The 13195-nt window shown below is 40.4% G+C and overlaps 1 protein-coding gene across 1 annotated transcript in view; it reads left to right on the top strand.

Moving 5' to 3' along the window:
• The window catches only part of LOC121443113 (probable ribonuclease ZC3H12B), a 142498-nt gene extending 129626 nt beyond the window's left edge, over positions 1 to 12872 (top strand). The window contains 4 exon segments of the mRNA XM_041644793.1: positions 7334 to 7473; positions 9354 to 9588; positions 10189 to 10295; positions 11447 to 12872. Of these exon segments, the coding sequence (XP_041500727.1) occupies positions 7334 to 7473; positions 9354 to 9588; positions 10189 to 10295; positions 11447 to 12867 (1903 nt within the window). The 3' untranslated portion in view covers positions 12868 to 12872.
• Positions 12873 to 13195: the final 323 nt, after the last annotated feature.

Here is a 13195-nt window from a genome sequence, read left to right as displayed (position 1 = left end):
ACCGGTCTCAACACCTCTTAGGAATCTTGGTACAAGACTTGATGATTCCTAAGTCTTTCATTTCCAATGTCTGTAAAAGCATCAGCCTGGTGCTTCCCAGCTCATCTGGGATATCAAGATGTGGTCTAGCTTGGTTCCATCAATGCAGTATTAGCCTTTGCAGGCCTTTGTTGCTGAACCTCGGGAAACGCTTTCCTAGACAGTTATTTTTTTGAGCAGAGAAACCCTTCTGCTGCATTTTCAGTTCAGGTTCTCTCCTTACAAATGTTTTTACATTGTCACAATATGGAACCTTACACAGGGGAAGTATTGCTCTAAAACACCATGCCTCCTCAAGAGAGTTTTCTCTTTAATGAGCCTAGTGTCGTTAACATTTACAGATGCTTTGTCTTCACCTTCTTTCTTCGCAGCATTAATCCTACTCTTTTCTTCACATTTTTCATACCTTTATGATCTTCATTTTCCTTTTATAAAAGATTTATTTGTATATTTATTTGTGTGTAAGTGTGTCCATGTATGCATGTGACTGCAGGAACCCATGGAGGCCAGAAGAGGGCATTGGACCACCTGGAGCTTAAGTTACACGTAGCTGTAAACCACCTGACTCTGGGGCTAGGAACTGAACTCCCAAAATTTTAATCATTACATTTAAATTCAGTCTATTATTCAGTGAATTATAGCAGAATGGGGCTCAAGAAATAGCTCAGTCATTAAGGGTCCTGGGTGCTCTTCTGGATGACCCAAGTTCACATTCTTCAATATTATTAATTTTTCCTTTTATTTAACATTGTTCTTTTTCCTTTTCCATGCCCACATTCCTTATTTTATTTTTTAAATTAAATTTCTTCTATTGAATGTGTAACTTTATAGCTTATTCTACATTATCATTGCCACTTTATTTTCTATTGTTATTTGGCTGGGCTAGATTTAAATTGTTTAAATTGTTTCTTTCCTTATGATTTAGTTTGGTGGTGTTGGTTGCACAGCAGTTTGGTTCTTTCTCTTTCAGTGTTGTGGTTGAGACCTCAAAATAAGGCTGATCAGTAAAATATCCCCAAAATAAATGAAGAAGGGACACTCACCTCAACAAATGCACAGATTAAAATTTTTGGTGGAGGAAATTTTGAAAGAGAGTATTATTTAGGCTGTAGCATAGTTGCTGCTTACTGCACTTACGCACATCTACAGTAAGATAAAGAAACAAGGAGAGGGGGCTGGAGAGATGGCTCAGAGGTTATTGTTTGCTGCTCTTGCAGAGGTCTGGAGTTGAGGGATTTAAGACCTACTCCACAAGTTGAAACCCATTTCTTGCATGTTATTGGGGTCTAGAACCTGAAGGATAGGTCATAGATCCTAAGGGATAAGGTACTTTTATTATTTTCCTAAATGAGCATAATATTAAACTGACTCCTAATGATTTATCATTATACCTATAGGCTAGTATGTAGGTCAAGCCTCATCAGAGAAGCTTTTTTAGTAGATGGTGATTAACATAGAGACACACAACTGATGAAGGTGCAGAGAATGAGAGACTGTGGAATGGTCAGACCTAAGTGAGATGTCTATATTACACCCACACACACATACACACCTAAGACTCAGAGAACATCGCAGAAAGAATGTAAAAAATATAGGTGGTGGATGTGTACAAGGAAGTCATTTTCTGGACACCTCAGGGAATTTGAACATATGAATTCACAGCACTTGAGACAACATGCACAAGATCTATGCAAGTTAAAGCCTGACCAATGTCTAGCACGGAAAGGGGAGTTCACTCAGTCCCACTCCTAGATAAGCAGTCATTAGTGTAATGGAAAAATTAAAAATGCTGCAGGATCCCTGGCAGCTGTAGGCAGCAGAAATGCTGTAGGTCCCCAAGTGGTGGTAGCAGGCCATGTGGCGGGAGGCAGCAGGCCCTGAGAGCAGCCAGTGCCAGGCAGAGATGGCTTCTGGTCCCCGAGTGGTGGCTGGTCCCAGGGAGACACATGGTGGGCGGGCAAGAGATGGAGACATGGATAGGCACACCATGCAGAGTGAGGTTATTTAGGGGGTTATGGAAGGGAAAAGGAGAAGGGGAGAAGAGGAGAGAGAGAGAGAGAGAGAGAGAGAGAGAGAGAGAGAGAGAGACAGGAGAGAGAAGACAGAGACAGGAGAGAGAGACAGAAGCTGGGGAAGGGGGAGAAGTGGGGAGAGAGGCAGAAACAGAGGGACAGGGAGAGAGAGAGCTGAGGCTGGAAGCTGAAGAACAGCCTGCCTCAGAAGATAGGGAGGGAGTGGGCGTGGCTTGTCTCTTAAAGAGACAGAACAATCATTACAATTAGCACTTTATAGCTTCTGGGAAAGGAAAACTTTATTTTTTTAGGGGTATATCCCCTTGTGAGAAGACCAAACTCTAGTTAAGACTAACCATTCAAGAATATATGAGCAGCATAATCTGTACTTAATGGATTAATAAAAGTGTACACAAAGTTGGATAAGGAAGGAAGGATGGATCTTCAAGGAATGGGGGTGTATAATCAAGATGGATTGCACAAAGTTCTCAAATATCTAAATTTAAATGAGAAGATTATGATCTATATTCAATATTTTCATCTGCATATTGAGATATTGTTTAATTTATTTCTTATGACTGAAAACAACTAAAAGAATTGTCCTTTTTCATTATCTTAGTTTTAAGTCACTTAACATACTTGAAGCTTTTTCTCAAGAGAAGCAAGGAGCTGAGTGATGCGAATGGAGACATTATTTAAAATAGAGGTTCAGTTTGAAATGAAACTCTGAATAAATATGGTAGTCATAACTGTTACAATGGTGGCACAGCACTATGAATGTACTTAATCCCACTGAACTACTTGCAAATTTTAAAATGATATATTTTATGAATGCATATATTATGAGAATAAAGACATAAAAATGAAAAACTATTAAAACAATGAAGCATGAACAGTTCCATAGAAAGCAGTGAGACTGAAAGAATAATCTCTCAACAGAGAAGCTCACTACTGGGCAGGTTCAATATGAATTCTACCAAATCTTATTAAATAATAAGTACTACTGATGTTTCTCAAACTATTCTATAAAAGCAAAAGAGAAAACATGCTAAAAATTTTCATTCTGTGAAGGTAGTATTACCCTGACACCCAAACTAGACAACACAGCAACACTGATGAACACTGATAGAGATATTCCCAATAAAATAGTTGCAAACTGGATTCAACACGCTAAAAAGATAGTCTTAGCTGACTAAGCTGGTTTACTTTCAGGATGTAAGCATTGCCTAACATGTGCACAGTGTTGCTGATGCCCTAGGTGAAGAATGGATGGATTATGTTTTCCAGACTGGTAGTAGCAAACAATGTTTTTTTTTAAGAAGTAAGCAGAGTAAGACAAATTATTGCTTTAGAAGCCATGGAAAATTAGAGAGGAAACATAAGTCTGTTCACACATGCATTGTGGATGCCAATCCGAATGGTCTCAACTTTGCTGTTGGGGAGAGAGAATAAGAGAGGCAACTGAGGGAGTCAGATGCAGAGACTCACAGCCAAACATTGGGTGGAACTGGGGAATCCTGTGGAGGAGGAGTTGGAGAAAGGAGCAGTTGGAGCCAGAGGGGTCAAGGACACCACAGGAAGGCTAATCAGTTAACCTGGGCCCATAGGGGTTCACAGAGACTGAATCAACAACCCCGGACCCTGCATGGGACTGACCTAGGTACTCTGGATATATGTTACAGTTGTGTAGCTTGGTCCTCTTGTGGGACTGCTAACAGCAAGAACAGGGGGTGTCTCTGACTCTTTTATTGACTTCTGGGACCCTGCTTCTCATACTAAATCGCCTTGCCCAGCCTTAATACATGGGGAGGTGCTTAGCCTTACTGCAACTTGATATGCCATGCTTTGTTGATACTCATAGGAGATCTGCCTGTTTCTGAATAGAGATGGAAGAGAAGGGGACTGGAGGTGGGAGGGGGAAATAGGAGAGAGGGACTGAAGTGGAGGATGGGGGTAGGCTGTGGCTGGGATGTAAAATAAATAGATGAATTTTAAAACTCTTTTAAGAATAACAAATAAATGATCACAGCTTGAGAAATATTAAAATAAACACAATACAACACACACATAGGCTCACAGACAGAAGTTAGATAGGATCATCTGAAGAGGAAGAAAGGGCTTTGATACATTTCAACATTTTTTTTGTGAGAAAAAGGCCCTGGAACTAGAATATAACAGTACGAACCTCAACAGTATAAAGTGTATACACAATAAATCTGTAGCAAGTCTTACAATAAATAGGGAAAATGCCAAAATGTTTTCTCTAAAATTAGGAACAAGAGTGTATACTTTCTCTTCTCCACCGTAATTAAACCTTAGCTAGAGAAACAAGCCAAGGAAAAGTGACAGATGTGTGTGTGTAACTCCATAGACTCTATTAGAAAATTCTTAGATCCAATAAATTATTTCAACAAAACAGGGTAAACATCAACATAGAAAAATCAGTATCTTTACTATTTAACAAATGATAATGATACTGAAAAAGAAATAGGTGGAATAATTCCATTTATAATAGCTCCCAAAATACCTAGGACCAAGTACACGTAACCTTGAAAGTGATAGCGTTCTATGGTCAATAGTGAAGAAAGTTACAGACACTGGAAGACTGAAATACATGCCTTCTTCTTGCATTAGCAACATCAGTGCTGTGAAGATGGCTATACTGGAAGTAATTTACAGATGCATTGCTATCCCTCTCAACATTCTGATGACATTCTTTACAGAAATAGATTCCATCATCATGGTATCTTCATACATAGGTATTATTATTCCTCATTCTCATTATTTTTCTGATCACCCATTGCCCTTCCCTAAACCTCATCCCCTGCTTCAACTGGTTCCTTTATGTGTATATGTTGTGATCTATGTACGTGGGTGATATTGCCCGTGTGGGTGTACGTGGAGGCTGTAAGTTATTATTTGTATTCTTTAATTGCTTTTTTTAAATTGCTTCTTTACCTAGGGTTTTTCAATGAACCCAGAACTTACCATTTTGGCTGAATTGGCTGGCCCCTGGGATTCACATATCTCAAACCCTCAAGCCCTGGGGTTACAGACTATTGCCACCCTAAGTGTTGCTACTTTGTTATACATATAGTTACATGTGTAATTTTAAGTAAACATAAAATAATATGATTCCCTGTGGCTTTTCCAAACAGCCTGTGTTAATAATCCTGATTGTCTCATTTTGTAGTTCCCTGTCTCCTCCCTCAACCTCATTTTCCCCATTTCTCCTTCACAGCACCTGTGTTCTACTATTCCTCTGTCTACGAAAGTCCCCTATGGTCCTTTTTTTTTTTTTAACTTTCCTGGTATCTGCTGTTATACTCACATCTAAAGTGCTAGGGTTAAGATCCACAAATAAGCTAGAGCAGGTGGCATTTGTCTTTCTGGGTCTGAACTACCTCAGTCACCATCATATTTTCTGTAAATATACAATTCTACGTTTTCTGTCTATTTACCTGAAATTTTCATGATTTCACGTTTCCTTACAGCCGAATAGTATACTGTCCTACCACGTCTTTATTATCCATTCTATCGAAGATCATTTGGGTTGTTTCCATTTCCCTGCTACTGTGAATATGTTGGCAATGAACATTGCTGAACAATATCTGTGAAGTAGGATGCCAGGTCCTTTGGTCCTTTGCCAAGGAATAAATGTTGCTGGGCTATATGATAATTCTCCAAACTGATTTCCATAGTTGCTACACCAATTTTCAATCCCACCAACAGTGAATGAGGGGTCGCCTTTCCTGACATCCTGGCCTATATTGATTTTCAGGGTTTTCTTGATCTTAGCCATTATAACTGATGAGGGGGGTACTCTAGGAAATTTTCATTTAAATTTCCCTGATTGTTGGAGGGATGGTGGGAGGATTTTTGGAGAGATAGGGAGGGAACTGGGAAGAGGAGAGGGAGTGGGAATTTGGATTGGTATTTTTTAAGTAATAATAAAACAATAAAATAAATTTAAAAATTAAAAAAATAATTTTCCCTGATTGCTAAAGATATTGAACAATTCTTGAGATCTTTTTTAACTCATTGATATTCTTCTTTTGCTGTACAGATGTGTTTTAGTTTTATAAGGTCCCATTTGTCTATTCCTGGCCTTATTTCTGGACAGAGTCCTATTCAGAAATCTTTTTCAACATCTATAGCTTGTAGAGTAGTACATAGATTTTCTTTTAGGAGTTTCAAATTTCACACTGAGCTCTTTGATTCATTCATATTTTATTCAGGGTAACAGATATGAGTCGAATTTCATTCTTCTATATCTAGACATCCAGTTTTCCCAGCACCATTTGTTGAAAATGTTGATTTTTTTTTCATTGTGTATTTTTGGCATCTTTGTCAAATATCACATGGTTGTAGTTACATGCACTCATAATTGGGTCTTCTATTTTGTACCATTGCTATGATTTGTGTTGCTGTAGCTCTGTAATGTATCTTAAAATGAAGAATGTTAATCTCCTCAATGTTCTTTATACTCAAGATTACTTTGGCTACTCAGATTCCTAGAGTAGGAAGAGGGGACATACTGCAAAGTAATATAGCTATATGTGACAAACCAACAACCATCATCTTCTTAAATGGAGAAAAACTTGAAGCAATCCCCTTGGAAACAAGACCTAGAAAGTAGTACCCTCCCCCCATTCCTTTTCGGGATGGTGCTTGAAACATTGTCTAAAGCACTGAGACAAGAGACGGAATTTAAAGGGATTCATTAGAAAAAACAGTTCAATTATCCCCATTTGCAAGTGATATGATAGAATACATATGAGACAAAAAGTTCCATGGAACTACTTCTAGAAATAATCAACTATTTGTAGTTTTGTATCAGGATACAAAATCAACTTACAAGAATCAGTATCCTTTTTATAGACCCCAAAGAATCAATGCTGAGAAGGAGCTCATGGAAACAGTCCCATTCACAGTAGTCCCCCAAAGTGTCTAGCAATAAACTTAAATAAGGACGTGAACAACCTCTACAATGAAAATGTGAAATCTCTAAAGAAAGAGTGAGGAAAACAGTAGAAGGTGGAAAGACATCCCATGCTCACGGATGGGTAGAATTAGTATTATGAAAATTACCAAAAGCAATGTAAAGATTTAATAGATAGATAGATAGATAGATAGATAGATAGATAGATGATAGTGTAACCTTGTACAAAAAAAGAAAAATGTCTGTCATTAATCTCAGTACTGCGAAAGGGCTGGCGGGGTGTTTCTTTTTGCTGTCTATTATTGATCCTTTTCTCTCTTGTTCTGTATTGTTTCGGAAGCCATGGAAATAAAGAAGAATTCTCCTGCAGAGGAATACAACTTGCTGTGGATTGGTTTCTAGACAAAGGCCATAAAGATATCACTGTATTCGTACCAGCATGGAGAAAGGAGCAATCCCGCCCTGATGCACCAATTACAGGTACTATTTCAAATAAAAAATATCTTCCTCGAGAGTCAAAGATAAAAAGATAGATTGGAGAGAGGCAGATGGTCTCAATTTAGATAATTGCTTTTCTAAGTTAAATTTGCTTAAAATGTATTTAGCAAGCGTATCTTTATAAAGTGATCCATTATGAAATCAGGCTTGTTTTGTGGTACGTGAGAGTTAAATAAAAACTTCAATTTAGAAAACCATGAAGCACATAATTGGAAAAGAAGAACATTATTTTTATTGAAATGGTTATGCATACCTGAAATCCCAATACTCAATAGACTGAGGCAGGATGATGAATTTGAGGCTAACCTGTGCCATATAGTGAGTACCAGGGCAATCTGACTGATAATAGATTTCAAACAATAGGGAATAAATCTGGTTATGAATATGACTGATTTTTTCAGTAAACTAAAGGTTACATGATATATAGGCACTCCTATTTTGTATCAAAGAAACAAATGTGGGGTTTACAAGTTAGTGGTATCAGAGAAAACAGCCAAAGAAACAATCTGTGTCTGAGGTAAAGAAGGTTCAGAGCCTAGAAATTATCACACTTTTTAAATCTCCACAAAAAATATTTTTGTTTTGTTCTTTTCACATAAGAATGAAATAGAGAATAACAATGAATGTGTAAAACACACTTAATTTGATTATGTTTGTCTGTATAGTAGCCAAATTCTAAAATGATTTTAAATATTTCTCTATGGAAGAAAGAGCTCATGAGCATATAGGTGCCTAAATTCAAAAGAATCGTTATGTGCACCTCATTCAGACAGCGCAGGCATTGTGTTTCCAAAGGAACTACTCTGGAAGTTCCGTCAGTGAGTGGGTGGTTGAGTTCTGTCTCCATCTGCAGGGCAGGCCCCAGGCCCAGTGTAAGAGCGCATCTCGGCACTGGTCAAGCCTAGTAAGCAAGTTTTCTTTCCTGATCAGTTGGATCCAAAATGGCCATCGAGAGGGCTCGGCAGGTAAAGGCCCTTGCTGCCAGCTCTAACAACCTGAATTTAATCCCTGAGAACCAAATAATGGAAAAAGAACTAACTCCTGTAAGATGCCCTTTGACCCCTTCACACATGTCATGGTACACACACTAAACAAACAAACAAACAAATAAATAGATGGGTGGATGAATAAATAAGTCAGTGTTTAGAGAAAAAGGAAGAAAAAAGTCACTGCTTAAATAATATGGCTTGCTGTCCCACCTTCATTTTGTCTTTCTTTCAGGAAACAGTAAAAACTGAAAGTCTCCATGAGCGATGGTTTACTCTCCTAACAGATATAGCCTTTGCTATATCAAACAGTCAAGAAGCTAGGGATGAGGATAGAAATGAGCGGTAGAGCACTTGCCTACCATGCTCTTGATTCTGGGTTTCAATCCCATCACCACAGGAAAAAAATCCCATGCTTCAGACAAAGGACAAAACAAATATCAAGAAAGCTAGGGTTAGCTGAGCGTGCTGGTACACATTGGTTATCACTGCTCTTGGGACATTGAGATAGAAGAATCTGAAGTCCCAGGCTAGCCTGGACTGCATAGTAACACTGTCTCAACCATAATAAAAAAAAAAAGAATGCTAGATCAAATGTTAGTTCTTTCTCTTTGTGACAGTTTTTAAAACTTAGTGTCTGAATCTAGGTTTGTTTTTTGTTTTGTTTTGTTTTTTTCATTTTACTGAAAGAAAAACTAAAGTCTGAAAGAGATGACTAAATCACAATTCTATTTGATGTCACAGCCAGAAAAGTGGCACACCTATTTTCCAATTACAAATAAAAGATTTATATAGTAGTAACTTTTGTTTTGATAATATGGGGATAGCATGGTTCATTTCCAAAACTGTTTTCTACTGTGTGGCATATTTTGATAGATCAAGATATTCTACGTAAACTGGAGAAGGAAAAGATTCTCGTCTTCACACCATCCTGAAGGGTCCAAGGCAGAAGGGTGGTCTGTTATGACGACCGGTTCATAGTCAAATTGGCTTTTGATTCTGACGGCATCATTGTGTCCAATGATAACTACCGAGACCTTCAAGTTGAAAAGCCGGAATGGAAGAAGTTTATAGAGGAGCGGTTGCTGATGTATTCTTTTGTGAATGATAAGTGAGTTTCTTTCTAGTAAACTCTAAAGAGTCCATCACAAGTTTTGAGGAGTAATGCATTACATTTCAGTTAATGTATACTGAACACCTACTCTATACCCTGAATTCTGCTGCTGGCTACAAAGATAAAAGATTGACTAGGAAGCAGGACTCACCCTCAAGGGACTTAAAGATAGGAGAAGAAAGGTAGAGATAGGGGGGAGAGAAAATACTGGCAGGCAGGATGCTAAAAGTTGCTCTGTCTCTTGAAATGAATTCTACAGAATAAAATGGGCTGCTGGGTATGTCATGTGAAAGGAACACTATGAGAAAATCTACAAAGGTATGAAAGTGGCTGGTGTACAGGGGAGACGCCATTCATAGCAACATGACTGGTATATACAGACCATGAAAGAAGGATGCACATGGAGATCATCCTTCCTGTGTGATCAAGTAGAAAGAAAAGGAAGAAACAATGGCTTGTCCTTAGACAGCTGAGGGGTAGAAAGCACCAGTAGAATGCTGTGACAATGGGGCGGGCAGGGGAGAAGGCGGGCCTGAACCCTTACAAGCGTGTTGGTGACAGAAGGAAACAATTCACCTCTCGGTGGCTTGCTTTCAGATTCATGCCTCCTGATGACCCTTTAGGACGCCATGGTCCGAGCCTTGAGAATTTCTTAAGAAAGAGACCTGTTGTCCCTGAGCATAAAAAGCAACCATGTCCTTATGGTGAGTACGTCCAGACAGAGTTGAGTTCTGTACGAAGGGAAACGGGCAGATTCTTAGAATGCTTTTCCTTTCCACATTTCTCTTTCAAGTGAGAAATCTTGGCTTGTCCACTTTCTGTGAGTGAAAATCTGGGTCTTTATGTACTCCCAGCTAGGTACATGGAGAAACAGCTTAGAAACTGCGCGAGGAAAAGGTAGCTCAAATTGAAGAGGAGATTAGCTGTCACTTAACGTGGCATGCTGTCCCTTGTGAAAATGTGCCCAGGTCCTGAGTGGTGTTGCTAGGAGTAAGGACGAGCAGAAATGATATATCCTCAGGAAGCAGAAGGGGCCGTTCCAAAGGGTTGACCCTAAACAAGGTCATGTTTCTCGGGCAGGTAACTATACCCTCTGTCAATCAATTATACCATCTTCTTCTGATTTGAGCTTCAGTTGCCTCCAAATTTCATTTTCATTTGTACTTCTAAAGTACAGTATTTTTAAAAGTGTTCTTGTGCTCTTACCAAAATCCCCTGATACGAAGTTTGTGAGCCTCACAGAGCAACATGAACTGCTGGGTCTCGGGCTATTAGGGTGTTTGTGTTTGTTGAAGAATCACTTGTTGAGGGGTGGGTGTGTTTTTGTTTTTTGTCTGCGAATCATGTTCAAATCAGAGTATGTTCATGTGTGTCGTCCCATTTCATCTTTCCCAGAATCCTGTACTATAGGCATGGTTATGAACCTTTTTGACCAAAGAGGAAAATGAGCCTTAGAAAAGAGTCACTTGGCCAGATCATAGTCAGTAAAGGACATAGCTGGCGTTGAAACTCACTTCTCACTGGCCTCCAAACGTGCGCTCTCCGCACTGCCTCGGTCTGCTTTCTGTGCCTAAGAAAGGTTGGCCATCAACAGAAAACTCAGGCTAGCCAACTGCTCAGCTCTTAGCTCTTACCCTGCAGTTTCCTTCGAAGCTTTCCACTCTCTCCCTCTCCCTCACAGTCTGTGCTGACTCCTTGGTGTTGTCTGTCTCTCATCTTTGTGGAGAATTAATTTTCTGCCTTAACCCTGAACAGTCTAACCCTAACCCGAGTGACCAGAATGTTAGGACAATTTCTGGCACAGAGGGTTGGACCACTATGAGAGAGAGTCTTACCCCAAGGCATTATTTTTCAGGCAAAAAATGCACCTACGGCCACAAGTGCAAATACTATCATCCGGAGCGGGCCAACCAACCCCAGCGTTCGGTGGCTGATGAGCTCCGCATCAGTGCCAAACTGTCCACAGTGAAAATAATGAGCGAAGACACCCTGGCCAAGTGTGGCGCAGGGATGTCTACTGCCAAAGGTGAGATAACCTCAGAGGTCAAACGTGTGGCCTCCAAGCGCCAATCAGATCCCAGCATCCGGTCTGTGGCTGCGGAACCTGAAGAGTGGTTGTCCATTGCGCGTAAACCCGAGGCCAGTTCTGTCCCTTCACTTGTGACCGCTTTAAGTGTTCCTACAATCCCTCCCCCCAAAAGCCATGCAGTGGGTGCACTCAACACCCGTTCAGCCAGCAGCCCAGTGCCAGGGTCCTCCCATTTCCCCCATCAAAAGGCCTCTTTGGAGCACATGGTCAGCATGCAATACCCCCCCATCTTGGTTACCAACAGCCATGGCACCCCTATTAACTATACTGAGCAATACCCAAAGTTTGAGACTATGGGGGACCATGACTACTATTCAGTATTAAGCGACTTCTCCAAAGTGAGCATCAACAGCATGCATAATCATGAGTACTATATGTCTGAAGCAAACCAGGGGGTATATGTTCGGAATCCCAGCCTCTGTACCGACAGTCACATGAGCCATACCAGGAATGACAACTATTCCTCTTACAACAACTTGTACTTGGCTGTAGCTGATGCCCATCCCGAAGGCACTTTGAAGCTGCACCGCTCAGCATCCCACAACCATCTTCAGCCGTTTTCCCATGGTTACCATGAAGCCTTAGCGAGAGTACAAAGCTATGGTTCAGAAGATTTCAAGCAAGCACCACACAAGCAGTCTGTCCCTCACTTAGCTGTGCATGCCCAGAACTCAGCAACTGGAGCACACTCTAGCTGTCCTGGAGACTACACCATGTCTCCCAATCTCCATCCTGTGGGAGCCTCCCAGTCAGGCCGTGCTCTGGTGATGACTCGAATGGATAGCATTTCTGACTCCCGCCTCTATGACAGCAACCCCATGAGGCAACGGCGACCCCCTCTGTGCAGGGAACAGCATGCTAGTTGGGACCCATTGCCCCGTACAGCTGACTCCTATGGATACCACTCCTATCCCTTAGGTAACAGCCTCATGCAACCATCTTACGAACCAGTCATGGTAAGGAGCATGCCTGAAAAAATGGAGCAGCTGTGGAGGAATCCTTGGGTTGGAATGTGCAATGATGCCAGGGAGCATGTAATACCAGAGCACCAATATCAGACGTACAAGAACCTCTGCAACATCTTCCCGTCTAACATTGTTCTTGCAGTGATGGAGAAGAATCCGCACACAGCAGATGCGCAGCAACTGGCAGCCTTGATTGTTGCCAAACTTCGGGCTGCACGTTGACATGACACAAAGGACTTATTCCTTTACATAAATATGAATACTAATAATACACGATACTATAATTCTAATAAGTAATAATTTGTGTTGTACTTTTAAAATTACAGAGTGTTTATATCATTTTAGTTCGTATCAACTCTGTGAGGTAGATCTTGGTAACATCTAATTTTATAGAGACGGAAACTGAAGCTTGATGAAGTTAGCAGTAAATGACCAAGTCAAGACACAACCCGAAGTTTACTGGCCCAATGTCCCATGTCCTTTTCCACTGAAGTGTGGAGGTAACGGAGGACAAAACGCAAGAAACCCCAAGGGATTTCATTACTGTTGT

This window comes from Microtus oregoni, unplaced genomic scaffold, assembly GCF_018167655.1.
Source record: "Microtus oregoni isolate MIOR12 unplaced genomic scaffold, Mior012 000100F_ref0000014, whole genome shotgun sequence".
In the NCBI taxonomy this organism is placed as follows: Eukaryota; Metazoa; Chordata; class Mammalia; order Rodentia; family Cricetidae; genus Microtus; species Microtus oregoni.
Note: the sequence above shows the minus strand (reverse complement) of the source record. Positions and strands in the feature narration are given on the sequence as shown.